Raw genomic sequence first — 17,497 nt, 5'->3', positions numbered from 1 at the left:
AAAATACAGAAAAAAAAAGAATAAGAGAAGGATGAGCACTTGTCTTGCAGAACGAACTTCTCTCCTAACAACAAATCACAATTGCATTTACTATCTTGTTAAGCATTTGTAATGTAGAAGCCAGCAACTTTACACCGATTGACAAATTCATCCAGCTGTTGCTTTCTATACAAGACGTAATCCTGAAACACAGTCACTAAAGCAATCCCAATGGATTTTCCATGACTCAGGGATCTCCCTGGCCACCTTCCAAACTGGGAAACTGCAATGTTTTCCCCTTGTAATTTCCTTTGGAGAAGTTATTCTTCAAACCTCCACCACCTAGTAAACCATTGCACAACCTTGTTGTACACACTGCTAAACTCTTTTCAAAAGGTGTTTGTGTTATTATTCTGGGCAGCCTTTCCCTTTATGTGGTCAACAAATGATGGGAAACTGCAAAGTGAAAAGACGCCCTTCAGTGTTTTTAATATAGAAGTGCCTAGAACGTACAGATGTTGACCAGGGACCTTTTGCATAAAGCACTAGGTCCACATGTGAAAGATAGTCCGCACAGGAAGGCTATGGAGCCTTGTATCAGATTCTCCCTAAAAAAAAAAAAAAAACAAGCAGATAAGAGCAGAGCAATGACTATGACAGTGGGCAGTAGTAGAGATTTCCTCCCAAGATTTTCAAATACAATACATTTAGCCACTGGGAGACTCCTGTACTATCTAAAACCTATGTGTGCTACATCTTTGCAGCACCTTTTAAGTCTGACTACAATTCTGTATTAGAACTTGTTTAAGGAGCATTATTATTCCCTGTTTCACACTAGGGAAACAAACTCACAAATGTGTGAAAAGTTGTATAAGCTTGCAGAGGTACCTAGGAAAAAGACTTAATGTTCTTCAAGTGTTTTGCTTACAGACTCTTTCATTTACAGAAAATTAGGTACCTAGCATTGAAAGTTCTTGGTCAGCAGTGTTCCATTGCCATGTGGAAGGCATCTGTCTGTACCTCCTCCAGACAAAACACATCAAAGAGCAGCTGTGGAGGCAGCCCAGTGTGATGAGTGACAGAACAAGCAGCTTCTGACACTTGCCTTCCATGTGCTGTGCCCATCTGGTGCAGAAGGGCCACCACTCCTGTATGTAGTGACACCAAAATCTCCCCTTTACGCAGCGCAAAGGAAAATGCCAGGAAACGGCTGCACTGAAAACCTTGTACCCTCAAAAGGTGCTACTCCATCCACCCAGCCTCACCTGGGGCACCTTGTGTTCCCCACTTTGGAGTCTTGTAGACCAGGCAAACGACAAAAAGAGGGCACTTCTATCCAATACTGGAAGAGCCATCCCAGATTACCTTAAGAAGTCTTCTGAATGATAAACAAACTTAAGCACCATTGGAAGACACAACCCACCTATAGAAGGTCACAGAGGCACAACATAATTATAAATCCTTTTCCCCCCACTCTTTTTCAGGCTACAGGATGCACTATCTGAGCAATGATTATATCTGATCCAAATTGCTACTAGAGGAGCAAATACAGAAACTAATTTGAGTCAACATATTTAACAGCTGATCCTTCATGATTATTACCTACTTCTCCATTCAGTTATCTTGTTTTGTTAATAGTTCCTCCTAAGCCCCAACTACACTCTGTCTCCATAGGCTAACTCTTATCCTGCAAAACACTTGCATTCCATCTGCTTTCACAGCCTTTCTTCTTCACTGCTCCCCCAGTTTCAGGTGGCTACTTTTACATTGCTATTTTGTTATAAATTTTATAAGGTTTTCTTCATCACAGGGATCTGGCTCCCCCTTTCTTGCTTATATCAGGCTAAATGACAAACCATACCTCATACATCATCTCAGACCTGGCCCTTCTTCTACGAGCTGCAGAAGAAACAGACATTTGTCATTCAACCTTCCTTCATCAATATGCAAGCTCTTTCTCTCCGAAGGTACAGCCAAAAGATCATTTTGGCCTAGAATTCATCCTGTGTCAGCCTCATCTTTGCAACCTGCCTTTGCCCTCCCTTCAGCAGCACAGTTACTTCATTTGTTGTGAATTTTTCTTCAATGCTTTGGAAAATATTGTCCCCCCTATCACAATCTCCCATCCAGTTGCAGTCGGGCCATCATGCTTTTTGCACAATGTAGTATTTTCCTCTGCTATTTCTCTCAGATGCATCGCCAAGTGGCACTTTCCCATCCCAAATGACCTTTCTGACCCGATTCATAACCCCTCCCCTCAGCAGACCAAATCGAGGTTCAAATATCCTCTCTAGAAGGTGAGGAATAAGTTCTTAATAAATTTGTAAGTCATCTAACACAGCTCTGAATAACATAAGACATTAATAAAGAGAAGTAAAGAAAGGACAGAAACTGCAGAAGGGGAGGAATTATACTCAGAGAAGCCACTTCAAATCCGTGGGGCAACAGACAACCCCATACTGCTGCTGCTGGCTCTGTTTCTAGAGGAGAGGGCAGAGTCTGTTACTCTAAGCCAGCAGGCATCAAGGAGGCAAAAATTATATGAGAAAGCTGGTTCAGCTGTAGGATGAAAGTAGGAAGAGTTCTACTTGGTATCCATCCAAGTAGAAAAGACCCAGAAATTTAAAATAAAGATAAATTAATTTGATCCCTCCAACTAGCAACTATGACTTGTACTGTCAATATCATCTTAGTGTTTTGTCGATTCATTATAGCCATAATGGAACACGAAATTCAAATACTAATGATGTCTTACTAAGGGAAAAAGCTAGAATAGAGCTTTACCTTTTTTTTTTTTTTCCTTTTTATGTAATGCTGTATAACACTTTCAGCTATGCCAGAACAATACAGTATTATTAAATCAACTGATCACGTATTAGAAACATGTAGACACAAGATCTCTGAACAGTAAGCATATCCTCCCTATCTGTGGCTTAGGAGAGAGGATACCGTGACAGCTTCCAAGCATTCAAGTAGACAGCAGACCCAAGACTGACATCTTAGCACATCCATTCTCTAGTGGTGGGATCTGTTCCTTCCCCTCTTTTTGCATCCCAAGCTACTGTGCTTCCAAACTCCAGTAATTTCCCTCTTATGCCCTAGAGGGAATATACACATTTCCTCAGTCAGGGAACATCAAGATTACCCTGTTAAAAACATGTATTTACTGTAATCAGGTCTTTCTAATGTGTTTCATGTATACTGCAAGTAAATCATACTCAGAATACACTCAGACATGCCGATCAGATATTCCAACCACAGCCACAACCTTCCCCACCTTTCAGAAGGGCAGTCAGAATGCTCTGAGTTATTCAGAAGCCAATAATCACCACAGACACAAAATACTACACAGGCCAAATTTCAGGCAATGCAGAATGATATAATTCCACTGCTGTCTTCAGTGGAACTGAACTACTTTACATAAGAACTATTTGTCCATAACTTTTATAATAAAACAAGAAGATCTACAAAACAGTGTCACCCTGCACAAAAGTTTTTTAACTACACAGGTACTTTGGTAACACCCCCAGCTTCTTCACACCCAAAATCTGGCATGTAATCCTGAATCTGGATTTACAGTTGTTTACACAGCCTTATTAATTCTCAGACAGAGTGTGAGACCTGGCTCATATCTCCTGTTCCTCTCACAGCATCTGGGTCTCACACATTTGCAGCACAGTGACTGCTGCTTCTTACACAGCTGGTCAGGGAGCTGGGAACTGCCAACCAGCTGCACCTACTGGAAGGGAGCCAAGAGAGAGAAAGTGCTGGTGCTACACTCAGTACCACAAGCCTGTCCCTACCACTGAACTCCATATATCGGTGTTTGAAGCGGGAAGCCATGTCTGCCACAAAGCCTAAAATGGAATAACTCTTATGTTTTGGGACTTGAGTAACTACAGAAAACTGTTTGTAGTGATATGTGCATTAAAATCAGGGATATGTACACACATATTGCACAAGGGACACAAGTAAAGCAGACTTGACATTATGAAAAATCTCTCTTTGAAGAGCAGGGAGAAAAAGAAAAAAGGTATCCTGGATACAGACAATTAAAAAGAAAAAAGGTATCCTGGGTATGTACAACTTCGAACTGAAGAACCGTTCTGGACATGAAGGAACATTGGTGCATAACCAGACAGACCATGATACCATGAAGAGCTCTTGCCTCCCAAGCCTCAGTCAGCCCCTTAATTGCTTCAGAAATCTTAAATCACCCAGTACTTTTGCCATTATTATAATAGAAGACAAGTGCATCTGAGTGCAGGAAAAATGTTAGTCTGACAACTATTAACTAACCCAAGAGAAAGTTTTTGTGGCCTGGCCCCCATCAATGAAGAAAGCAATCTGCTGGCTCAAAGCTTCGCTTTTTTTCTGCCTTAAGAGACAGTGTCTTCTACTCAGATGGTGATGCTCAGCCTTCTTTCTGGATATGAGCCTCTGTGTCATGAAAAATTCAGCTTGGTTTCATCATCAGTAATTTCTTACAGCCTCCACCAGTGCATTCTCATTAATTGCAAGAAAGGAAGCAATAATTGGGGACCCTGCACTGTGCCAAAGCCAGCAAAGCCTCCTAGTTTGCTGGAGTCAGAGCTCATCATATGCAAATAACAATGAAGGACCTCTCCAGACCTTGATTGCATTTGGCACTACACAACCTTCCTGGCTGATTAGGTACAGTCATTCATTACAGAAAAGCACAGAGGGGATGGGCACAAGGAATAAAAGAACTTCCTCTTATGGGTAAAACAGCATAGAGGCACTTTTAAATTATGGTTGTGGAGAAATGTGCATTGATCAACAACTCAAAGTCACAGACCTGTCAGAGATGTAGTCTGAAGCTATGATTTTCATGCAGTGCAAGCAACAGAGAAACTAAATCTCTTTATTCGAAAGAATCCAACAAGAGGATAAAATGACTCAGAAAACTGACAATTTGAAACAAAAACACTAAAAATCTTGGTAACATGCGTAAATTTAAATGTTATTAAATAGTCTTACCAATACACACATTTAGGGTTTGAAGTAAGGACCTAAGATGCTTATCTTTCTAAGCCATAAGCTTTCAGTGAAAAACTAAGGACTAAATGAGTTTCAGACATGGAGGATACTTTTCTGGGAAGGTGGTGCTCTGCACTGGGAGCCAAGAGACAGAACAGGGAACTCTGTGTATCTGTTTCCCAGAAGTGTTATAAGGGAGCTGGGGAAGAAATAGACAACTTTGTTCTCCAGGCCCATCAACAAACATGAGAAACACAGCTGGTGCCCTCTTGTGCCTACATACATTGACATGTATTGTCTCTGTTCACATGAAAGCCCACAATAGAGGCATTTCTTCTACTTTTTACCCCATAAATACTCTTGCAGGTTGCAGAGCCAAAGAGGGGCCTCATGAACACTGCCACAGTTAGGACTTGGCAGCCTTCAGTGGGACTGATGATATATAGGTGTACTTATTCAATGTGGTAAAGCCTAGTTTTCATCTGAGGTTTATGTTGTATCCATTACATTAAATGGCCTGCAAGGGAGAACTAAGCATGAAGGAAACTTGTTACTTCCAAGTCAGCTGTTTGCAGCAAGAACTGCTACTACAGTTATTTAAGTTTGGAGCTTATGTCCCTGTGGCTCTTGATGGAGGCATGTTATCCAGGGCGTGCAAAATTGATGCCTTCCTCAGAAATTGTTTTGCTTCCTCTGATGAAATAAATAAATTAATTCTCAGATAATCCCATGCAATATCTTAACCTCTTACAACATAAAACTCCTTTTTCCTCCTTTTCTCCTCAACTTTCTCTCCTCCAGAGAGACTATAATCACTGAATTTTATTCTCTGTGAGGGTAGAAAGGGATCAGCTAAAATAGCAGAAAAAACAAGTGAGATCCATGTGGTGGGTGAGGACAGAGAGAAAAGAGCAAGAGCAGAAGGTACAGTAAAGCAACAGACATCTTACTCTAGATATCCTCCTTGCTCAGGTGGCATGAGACATTCAAAGTTCTATTCACAGTTACAGAAATTATCAGTATACTGAGTTACTGTGTTACCAAGCTGCTACCTCTGCTGCTTGGACTCTCCTGTCACATCTCCTCATATTTTTCACCTTCATGGATGTTCTTCTGTACAGCTCTTATTCCAAGGAGGCTGAAGAAAAAGAGATTAACACAATCCCCAGTTGATCTCTTCAATTTACTGACATGGTCACTGCCATTCCTTCCAGCTAGATTCCTGGCCTAGCCCACCTTTAATTCAGAAACTGAGCCACCTGTGATGCTGCGGAAGGCATCACTAAATATTATAGGATCAGAGTTTACAAGGTGAGAGATGAAGAGTAGAACGTAGGGTTATGCCAGGAAGGGACATAGTTCCGTGTTCTTGTGGTTGGTGTTACAGGGCACCATGGAGAGAAGCCAAGGTTAAGGTTTCAATCGTGGTTCCCAGCATATGCTGAACACACTGAAGATGCTTGATCCTGAGGGAAGGACAGAGCCCTTGATTAGTCACTTGGTTCCATTTTCATTTCATTGCACTCAGGCACTACCACAAGGGAAAATACGTTTTTAATTTCCAGTGGCCTCATACTTCAGAAACACATAGCAGTTACATGTGCATCTTCTCTACAACAAACTTTGGGGTTTTGAAGTAGGGTCAGAAAACTAGATCTCTTCAGAGAGAGAGAGAGAAAGAAGAGTGTAAGTTGCCTCACCCAATCAGCAACCTACCTCCTTTCAGCTGCTTAAGAATGGTGGGAACTCATTTGGTGCTGTCATTTCGGTGGACAAGCAAAAGCATAAAGGCAAGCCACAAGAAATGCTGGATAATTCTGAAGTTTTCAAATACAGACATTTCATAAATATTTATGCTGCTCCTCAATTGTAATTAATATAACTTAATAGGTGTTTTTGGTGGCATAAAGTCTGAAGTTTTGTTCTGGGAAAGCCTGGGAGGGTGGTAAATAGTAATATGGATAAAAAGCTTTTGTGAATCTAAAAAGACAACAAAAGAAAAGGCTAAAAAAGAAACAGGTTCAAATGCAATGTAAGAGAAACCAACCATGATGGAAGAATCCAGTCAACATCCCACCTGAGATAAATACCAGAATGCTTCAAAAGCAGCTAAGACTAAAGTGGGAGAACAGTAAGCATTTCTTAATTTTTTTCCCAGTCTAAGAATCTAAGGTGTTGTACTCAGACAATAATAACATCATACAAGAGTGGAGGCTGTAATAATATGCTCAAGTTAGAAAACAGCAGCTCAAAAGACAACTCCACTTCTTCTCCATGGACCTTCCACCCTTAAAATAGACAACCCTGAACTCTACCTTCTCAAATAACATGACTATCTCGACAGAGCCACTAACAAAATAAATTTTAAAAAGAAAAAAAAAAAAAAAAGAGAAATTACAAAAACACAAGCTCTTTCCTTTTTGCTAGCAGTTTTCACATTTTTTCTTCTTTCCCAGAATTGCCAGCATTTAAGTTACTCGCAACAGTTTTAATTCATATCTGGGACCACGCTGCTGGTGTAAGAGATATCTAGATGGCAAAATCTTTAGTACTCTTAACCAACAAGAGTCCAGGACTCTAATATTGAGCAAAAGGAATCAGAATCCACTGTGACAAGAACACAGTGCTGCTAACAAATATGAATGAGGACATGGAGAAGCTGTTTCATGAAAAAAAAAAAATATTTCCCCTTTCCTTACAACAGTTCTTCCAGATTCTTCTGCAGTTCCTGTTCAGTCAATAAATCTGTACAAGGAAAAACACATGTACTTAGCACAGCCATTTTTGCCAGCAGGCACAAAAACAGCTTGGCACCCACCAACAGACCACCAACTTGCAGCAGCACTTTACTACATGGTAGTATACACAGTGCCAGCTGAGAAGAGAGACTGAGAAAAGAAGCAGAAGTGATGCTGGCTAGAACAGCTTTGATGGTCAGTTAGGGCCAATTTTACAATTTATGAGGTACAGGACCACTTCACACACCCTGCTGTTTCGAGCTTCTCTTCCTTGCCTGTTCATGGAAGGAGAGACATTATAATCTGGCTGTTCTGCCCCCTTTCAGATGGGTGCATGAAAGTGGACCTTTTAAGGGCAAAGCCTGTGGCCATAAGTGTTTTTGTTTGCTTTGTGTCTTATGCATCTATACTTCCAATAAGGACTTACCTGTACTGTTACTGCTACATTAGTCCCAAGGCAATCGCTGCCAACAGACAGCCTGAGAACTAGCACATCTTCCGTCTTAGCCCTGAGCAGCAGGCTTCCTTCAGACCTACTCTCTGCACATATTCCCAATGAAATAAGACTGAATTTGGCCCATATCAAGTAATCCTATCTGTTTTAATTTACTAATCGAGGAAACAAGGCCTAAACACAGCATCCAGCTTCAAGTAACACAAAGCCTGGGATCCATCCTAAAACTGCTTTTCTGGTCGACCAGCACCGAGAGCAGATGTTTCAGCTTGTCAAATCAGCATCAGCTTGTCATTTGACAACCACTGACTTGGTCAGAGTCCAGTTAGGCAGCTGCCACTACTCAGTTGGTTGGTCTGGATGCATCCCCCAAACAGAACAGCCCATACATATATATTTGCCTCAGCCCAAAGTCTACCCCAGCAAGTTTGCAAGCTCTGAAGTGGTACTGCAACTCCATCACAAACAAAGGATTCCAACATGTTCCTAATTCCTCCTGTTGAAAACTGGAAATCTCCAAATTTACTTTTCATTATATTAATTTAAGGACGACAAGAACAAGAGAAGACATGCTTCTAACTCTCAAAGTGTCCATTTTCCTCAGAAAGGCAGGTAGAAATATACTGAATATTTATTGGACTGGAAAACTCATCACAAGGGAGGCTTTTCCAGCACAGCTAGGCTTAGTTCTTCTTGTCATTAACTCTTACATGGGAAAATGCCCCAGATTCTAGCTGCAACAAAGGGAAAAATAAGGCTTTTAAAAATTAATTCAAGCACACCAATGTTTCATTACACCCTTTGTAGAGCAGATGGCAAGAGGAGGCTATACCCCCTGGGCCTGCTTCAGGGAGCTACCACAAATGCTCTTCTCACTACAGATCTCAGATGATGTTGGTGTCATCATTTCACTCGGGGATTTGGGTCAAAAGGCTTTACACTCAAATCTGTTTTTTATATAGTGTAAGTGCACCCAGACTGGACCCCAACGGATAAGCAGCAGGGAGGCGAGTACACAGCACAGAGCCCTCCCAGGCACTTCCAGGTCGCTGATTTACACTAGTGCATTTACAGACTGAATCTTTCTAATCCAATTAAAATCTCAACTGAGCTGTCAATACAGATGTAGCCTGTTTTATTTTAGTGTCTCATAGAACATGCATTAATCCGGACCTGTGGACAAACTAGACCTTCTAGGCAAATTCTGCATTCTGACAGCCAGGTTTCTAGCCCAGGTTCTCCCACTCCTAAAGCCCTTACTGCTCGCATGTTACCTGCCCGCCCAGGAACTCCTATGGACATGCATCACCATCCTATCTGAGTGCTTTATAAAAACATTAACCTCCTGAAAAGCAGCGCTTTTCTTTCCCAGCTCACTTCTCATGTAATGATGGCTAGGGTACTATCCTTAAATACAGGAACGTGAACATGATCTATTCTAAGTTCAATGGCTTCATTTGTTTGAAATGTATATGCCAGTTACAGGCTGTCAACACATTTAATAAGTTATAGCACAGACCAACAACTCACAAACTTCTAGGGCCAAAAATTTTTTTTACAGATCATCATGTATAGTTGTCATTAAGTTTTGCACTGAAAACACTATAAATCATACTGTTAAACAGACTTCCATAAGACATCTGTGAGCTGTTTTACCACAAGCACGTGGAACACCAGTATTTGCCAGGCACAAAGCAAAAAGCTAAAAGCACCCTTACATACCACCGTAAGCTCTCAGACTCCTCACAGAAACTGATACTTTTCTCAGTAAGCAAAAGCCCAGTAGCAACTAAAGCAGGTATTTCAATATGACACAAATGTAAACAAGTTCAAGTTTTAGCAAGCCAAGCTACGAAGCAAAGCACATCTGTTGGTGACATCTTTAGGAAGGCTGGATTTAATGCTTCAATAGATCTTGGTACTGGAGAGAGGTGAACTTTGACACAGCAATTAAACCTTTGCATGTGAAAACCAATACTTGAACAGCATCCAGGAATATACTGACAGCAGATTACAGGTTACACTCTTACTCATGAGAGATACCTGTCACCAAACAGAATTCTCAGTCAGTCAGTTGCACTTTCCAAAGAGTTCAAGTAGTCTCACATAAAAGGAAAAATGACTCAAATATAGAACAAGATTTTGAGGGATATCTGTGTAAGAGGAGATTCCTCAACTTAGTTAGAAGCAAGTAGACCCTCTTCTGCTGCACACTTTATTCTTCCTGAAACAGCTGCAAATCCTATTGACTCCTTCCTACATCACTGCCATAGAATACTGCAAATACTAAAAAATTGTCATAGTGCTAGGGAAGATGAAAATAGTTAAAGGAAAATACCAATTTACTGTGTACACAAAAAACAATTTTGGCAGAGGAAGTCCTTGAGCTGAAGATTGTTAGAGGGTTGGAGAGTTTCCTGGAAAGGATCACCTATGGCCATATCTTATATTCTTCTCTAGGCATCTGCTTTGGACCCCCAACTGTAGTTGCCTATTTGTTAATTTCCATTTGCATACCCAAATTATGTGGTCATTTTCATTGCTGCAGTATTTTGAAGCATCAGTAACAGACAAGAACTTACTGAGCTAATGTTACAAGTGTAATATAGAAAGATTACTGGTAAATCCCTGTGATTCTGAGATCAAATATTTTCTATTCTATTAATCATTTCAGTAACACCACTCAGGCATATATACACTTAAAGATACCTCACTTTACATAACCTCCAGATCTCAGAGTGGTAATGAGACAGCTAATCAGCTCCATCAAATGGCCATCACCTTTACAATGCAGATTGCAAAACATCACAGCCCTATGACCTCTGCCTGAGTTCTGCATGCAGGCTGAACGAGAGGGCAAAGACAGCAAAATCATTTGATGCCAGGCATGAAGAGCAAGTGCCTGCTACTGAAATCCACATTTACCACAAAAGCAAACAACAAAGTTCATCTGGAATAACTGCTTCCCTTCCTGTTTATGTCTGTTGCTGCAAAAGCACCTTTTCATGGTTCAAAGGCAGCTGGCTGATGAGACATAATTAGAATGGTCACCTGATTCTTATACCTCGTCCACAGTGTATTACTGATCAACAGTCGTTATTTTATATACCCACAAACTCAAAAGTTTTCCACTGTACTATACCATACAGAAAATTTTATCTCAAAGTTGTTAATAAGAAATTGACTGTCGGGGATACATTCTCTAGAGAACTTATGGGATTCCTTCTAATATGCCCAATCCTATACCTAGAGGACTGCATAGCGCTGCCAGAAAGTTTTTTCCTTTCCGTAAGAAGTCCTTCAAGACTCTCCCTTTGACAAGAACAGTTCATCCACCCCCAAAAAATTTTTCAGCAGAAACTTACCACGAGTTCAGAGAATCTGGCATTGAGCTCTTCTGCTGGTGGGATTGGGACAGAAAACTCAAGGAACTGGAGGGGGTTATTGTCCTTGAGGTTGATTTCAGGGAGGTCACTTCCCCCAAAGCAACAAAGAAACCCCAACGCATGACGATTCCTCTTCCGGGGGGCCATGGTCATGGTGTATGATGCTATCTTCTGATCATGTTCTGCAAGAAAAAAAGTAAACAATCCAGACATTAAACTATAAACAAGACTCTGGATCTGTGCAGCTCTCTGAAGGTACAGTGGTTATCACTGATGTAACAGCTGAAAGAGGACAGAAGGCTCTGAGACACAAAGCAGGAAAATAAACACTCAAGCTATACAAGGTAGATTTATCAGTTATGCTCAGTAGGCAAGGTTGAGTGCACCATTGAATGCCAGTACTGGCCTTTCTCTCACTATTACAGTAAAGGAACCAAAGTATCGATAGCAAAAACCCCCATACTGGAGAATTTACCCAGAAAAAAAATGGAAGAATCCTCCAAAGGTATCCCATTTGGTCAAAATAAAACAAACAATGGAACAATGAAGTAGACACCAATTTTCCACCACTCTGGATCTAATTGACCAAACACTCACTTATCCATTTACGGCCAGGACTATGGCAGCAGGACCATTTTGTCTATCCCGTTTTCAAACACACATAACTAGCTTGGGCTGCTCTATGTATCCAGGGGAGGAACTGCACAGTGCTAATGCATGTGTTCAGATTTACATTTGAGCTGCCAGATCCCATCTTGACAGGACCCAGGCTTGAGGAGCTTTGGTATCAGGACTGTAAAGGGAGGCAAAGGGAGGCCTGAAGGAGGGGCTGGGAAGTGACTGATTTCCCCACATAACACTGTTTGTGAGAGCCCATCCAAACAGGAAGCCTCCTGCCAGCAGTTTGAAAGGAGGGATCTGTGCAGTCCACAGAGAGCCGCATATTTTGCCCTTTTAAGGGACTTATTGTTTGACAGCTCAGGGGCTTATTTGTGTCATATTTTTTAAGGACTTCACTTTTTCACTTAATCTGCAGAATAAGCTCTGTCCTTAGAGAGTAAATAATTAAAGCCTGTTGGGAAGCCCAACCCTTTGGGCAGGGGAGCAGGGAGGGAGGTGACAGGTGAACCCAACCACAGGATGCTGGATGTTATATCAACAGCAACACAGCTGAGCTTTGTCATCAGAGCAGCTGCTGCCCTAACCTGCCTTACAACACTTTGGTCTGTTTGCTTGCCAGAACAAGGCTGCTTTGAGCTCTCATAGAGACTAAGTATCTGTGCTAGGAAAAACACCTATAGGTCAGTAGTTACATAGTGGGACTTAACATACTGCACACAGCCAGAAGCTCTCTGGGGATTTTTTGTGTAGAAACAAACAAACAAACAAAATCCTAAGAAATAAACTAAGCAATAAATAACAACAACGAAAAAACCCAAACCATCCAAATCTCAACCCTTGCGGCACTATGTGCTTGGCTGGAATCACCTGACCTACTTTGTGCTGGGATAAATTTATCTAGCACCTTCTCTTATGCACTGGAGTGGCATCAGCTACAATTATAATGCAGCTGAAAGGAAAACGAGCTGGCACCAAGTGCTGGCTTCTGGCATGCCCACTTTCCTTTGCTCTCCATGCCAACTCTGCAAGGGGTGGTATGTCTCAGCAGGACATCACTAAGCAGAGTGATGATGGCTTCAAAAGCACATTCATAAGAACACTGGATTCTCACTGGGAGAAGCCACAGGTCAACTTAACCTTGGAACTAATCTCTAGCACTGGTTCAGGCAACAAAATCAAAATGCCCTCAAATCTAGCACAATAATGTGCATCGCAACTTCTGCTGTTTCTCAGTGGTAGAGTTAAGAGATTCAGTTCTTTGAAGATTTCACAAGAGAGCCTCAGAAGAAGCTGAGCTTGTCCACCGCAGACCACCTTCTCAGGGAATACTCTGAGTGCAATGCCCTTTATGGTCATGAAAGAGGACAGAACCCATTATTTTGACAAAACTTTGTTTTGGAAGGAAGTCAAATCAAGGAGACAAACCTGATTTACGTATGATACAACTACATTTGCATCAATTCAGTTATAGCCAAGTTTTGGCCCACTGTCTAGAGACTTCCTCACTAGCCAAAGGACCAGCATTCTCTAGGATATGGATAATGAATAGTCCTTGGAAAAACTGGCTGAGACAGGCCTTCTTTATCCATACTGCTGAGAAATACACAAGCTAGTCCTTGTTCCTGTGGTGTTTTTATAAAATCAGCATCTGTTCCTTGGGATCCATACTTGATAAAGCCAGCAAAGCTACTCAGTTTTTACTACTCTGCAAAAGCATGCAGAGCTCACATGAACAATAACCTTGCATTGCCTCACTTTCACAAAGCATCATTCCATTACGTAATTCCTACTCTTAACACTGGCATTTTCCAAGTCTGTCTAGAAGAAACACGCAAGTAACTCATACTGAGAGAAAGGGGTGAAACGACACTTTGAATTGCTATAATACTGTAACCGTAGATAGGTGAGGGTGTCCAGATGCTTTTAAAACACGACCAACTGAGGGCTACTAGAGAGGTATACAGCACAGGTATTTTAGAATTGGATCACTGAATGAGTGAATGGTATTTCTAAGTGGGAGCACTATCTTTCCAAATAATAAGCTTGCTAGTCACAGGATGCTGGGGGGCATTTACTTAAGTTGCACTGTTTATGCTATTTAAGAACTAATTACAACTCCTTGATTTTTCTTGGTGGATATAGTTTTTTTTTAAAAAATAAACGTTTTCGAATAGCCTCCAAGTCAATAACATTTTCCTTTTCTTTCTCTCTCTTTTGCCTCTTCTTTGTCAAGAGCCAAACATGGGGGAAAATTGCTTCCAAAGGACAGGGCGAGGAAGCAACAAAGGAAATGAAGTAAGCAACATACTTCATTTTTCTAAGTGATAATTGATAACAAAACTGTCATAAAAATTTATGAACAAAAGGTGGGTTTTTTTTTACATTCTAATAAAAGCTCTATTACCTTTCAGCTTCTTGTATAAAAAGTAAGGTGACTGTAAAATGAAACATATAATTATCTATTTCTATATATACCTCCAGTGAGAATCAATGGGAAATCTCTCTCTGGAGAGAATCCCACTATTACACATAACTCCCTCCCACAGATCTTCTTATTTGTACTGTTTTACCCTTTTGCACAACACAAACAAGTTGCTGTCGTTTCGACAGCCAACTGCACACACGCTCTGCACAGTGATCCCCCTCCTGCTTCCCAGACTCATCTGTGGTTCAGCTCAGGTCAGGAGTCACAGGCTGGAACTTTGCCCAAGGTCTAATTATAACAACGTCCTCTTCCTCTGACAGTGTGTACGTGTTCATTTCTAAACCATTTGGCCCAGTGACCAAACATAATTAAGCTAATGCAATTTTTCCAAGTCTTATCAGAAGGCTTAGCCACATGGGATGAGATGCACATGAGGATCCTCTTTCAGTTGCAGGTTCTAAATAATTTCTTCAGTCCTACTCCGTTCTTCATTCTCAACTTAGAAATCATATTTTTCATGCAAACATATCCTAAATAAACAATGTTCCACACCTGGAACAACTGCTATGCCAGCAGCCCTCCTGTGCAAGAACTGATTATCATAGTTTTTACCTCACTGTCCTGTCATTCACCACAACGAACAGCCAGAGCACAGCTGTAACTAAAATAGAGAAAATTACTTTTGTATGGTCATCTTTGGAAAAACAGAAGTAAGAGTGAGTGAGAACTCTGTGAGTTAACTAAACACATGCAGTCCTGCAAAACCAGTTTGCAACATGAGGAAGCATTAATGGAAAACACTGATGTGCTCACTTCCAGAGCTGAATCTTCACCCATCATCAACAGACACACAATGTCAACAAATGCAGCCACAGCTCTCACCTGAGCCGGGTGCATGGGACTAAATGTACAGTGCAGCATCACTGTCCACACTGGTTTATCCTAACAGAAGAGGAAATAAAGTAAATCACTTCCATTTCCCCATAAATCTGTACCTCTATGGAAGGATAAAACATATAAATGTGGTGTATTATCACAGAAGTAGAAAGAAACCTAAATCTGGGCTGGCTTTGAACAGAAGCCAACCCACCTCCAAGCACAAGTTAAATCTCTATGCTATTCAACTATTAAATAATAAATTACCAGAACTTCATGGTATTATAGTAGCTGCTTTCATCATCACTTACTGATAATGAAAGGGATAAAATAAGCACCATGTTAAAAATTGTCTCCATCGGGTAATGCTAAAGAGCTCTGCAGTGATCCTATGCTCAGTTCCTTGGACCATGTTGCCTCTCCAGTACACAGATGGTGAAACTATGAGCTTCAAGACATGCTCCAATAACCATGGGAATTTTCCATGTATGTCACATGTAACATGACAGATGTCAGATGCAATTACAGCACGGGGGATGGGGAAGGGGAACAGGCAAGCAATCCATTTGTTGCATCTGCAGTAGTAACCCAACACCCTTGGCTTGTATTTTTCATCATACTAAAGAGTTTCCTGATCTCCAGGGTAAAGAACAGCAACAAAATAAGTGACTATTTAATATCCACAGAGTTAAAAACCCTTATTTCAGGAAAGTGGGCAGCCCTTTCTGAAGAGTGGGCTTGTCTACTGTGTTGGACAGGAAGGCATCAGACCAAAAATGGATCAACAGATCAAAGGAAAGAAAACCCTGAAAAATGAGTGGGGATTTGTGCAATGATGGCCACTCGGTCCCAGCAAGCCATGGCCAACACTTGATGGTACCACCAGAGGAGGGAGCTCAGCTTGAAACGCACAGTGCATTTTGAAGCCACTTCAAAGATTTTTTCCCTCCCACAAAACATCAAAACAAGGGTGCAGGTCTCAAGGTGGTGTAAGGACTTTGTAAACCAGCCCAGCTCTGGTCTTGTTTTTTTGTTTTGTTTTGGTTTGTTTTTTTTTTAGGACAGGGAACTTCTGGAGAGAGTCCAGTGCAGAGTCATGAAGATGATTAAGGGAGTGGAGCATCTCCCTTACGAGGAAAGGCTGAGGAAGCTGAGTCTCTTTAGCCTGGAAAAGAGAAGACTGAGGGGTGACCTCATTAATGTTTACAAATATATAAAGGGTGAGTGTCACGAGGATAGAGCCAGACTCTTCTTGGTGGCAACCAATGGTAAGACAAGGGATAATGGGTTCACACTGGAACACAAGAGGTTCCACTTAAATTTGAGAAGAAACTTCTTCTCAGTAAGGGTATCAGAACATGGGAACAGGCTGCCAGGGAGGTTGTGGAGTCTCCTACTCTGGAGACATTCAAAACCTGCCTGGACACATTCCCGTGTAGCCTCATGCAGGTGTTCCTGCTCCAGCGGGGAGATTGGACTAAATGATCTTTTGAGGTCCCTTCCAATCCCTAACATTCTGTGATTCTTTCACACACCATTCAATCAAAACTGAGATGATTGAGAATTTCAAAGCATTCTACAGACCTAAAGATTGTCTCTTGCTATAGTATTATATATTACTAATACTTTATTTAACTTTAAATTTTTATTCATTTATTTGCCTAGGAAATATGTCCTGAGACAAGAGAAAAGGCAAGAGCTATTTGAAGACTGTCAGGTGTAACTATACCCATGAACCTACTTAATGCAACATGTCTGTCAAAAATCTGTTTATTTGTAATACTTTAAGGATGCTTAGAATGGGCTGGATGACCAATGTTAGTCCAATAATGTTGACAAATCCCATACCTCTCACCTGATAACATGTTAGCTTATAAACATACAAAAAAGCTACAGAACTGTAAGAGGCCTTTCGCTTCTGAAAGATTAATTTGCAACACTTTCTCTGCCTTCCCTGGGAACGAGGGGAAAAGCCCTACCAAAACAAACCAGAAACCCCAAACAACAACAGAAAAGA

General features: G+C 41.1%; 1 protein-coding gene across 10 annotated transcripts in view; it reads right to left on the bottom strand.

Annotated features, from left to right (window-relative positions):
• DAAM2 (dishevelled associated activator of morphogenesis 2) overlaps positions 1-17,497 on the bottom strand; it is a 232,962-nt gene that overhangs the window by 112,641 nt on the left and 102,824 nt on the right. For all 10 annotated transcript variants that reach the window (XM_065058141.1, XM_065058137.1, XM_065058138.1 and 7 more), the window contains one exon: positions 11,538-11,740. In XM_065058141.1, coding sequence (XP_064914213.1) covers positions 11,538-11,711 — 174 coding nt within the window. In that variant the 5' untranslated portion in view covers positions 11,712-11,740. The remainder of the gene's footprint in view (positions 1-11,537; positions 11,741-17,497) is intronic.

Source organism: Columba livia, chromosome 3 (assembly GCF_036013475.1).
Source record: "Columba livia isolate bColLiv1 breed racing homer chromosome 3, bColLiv1.pat.W.v2, whole genome shotgun sequence".
NCBI classification, from domain to species: Eukaryota; Metazoa; Chordata; class Aves; order Columbiformes; family Columbidae; genus Columba; species Columba livia.
This window is presented reverse-complemented; position numbering and strand designations above follow the sequence as displayed.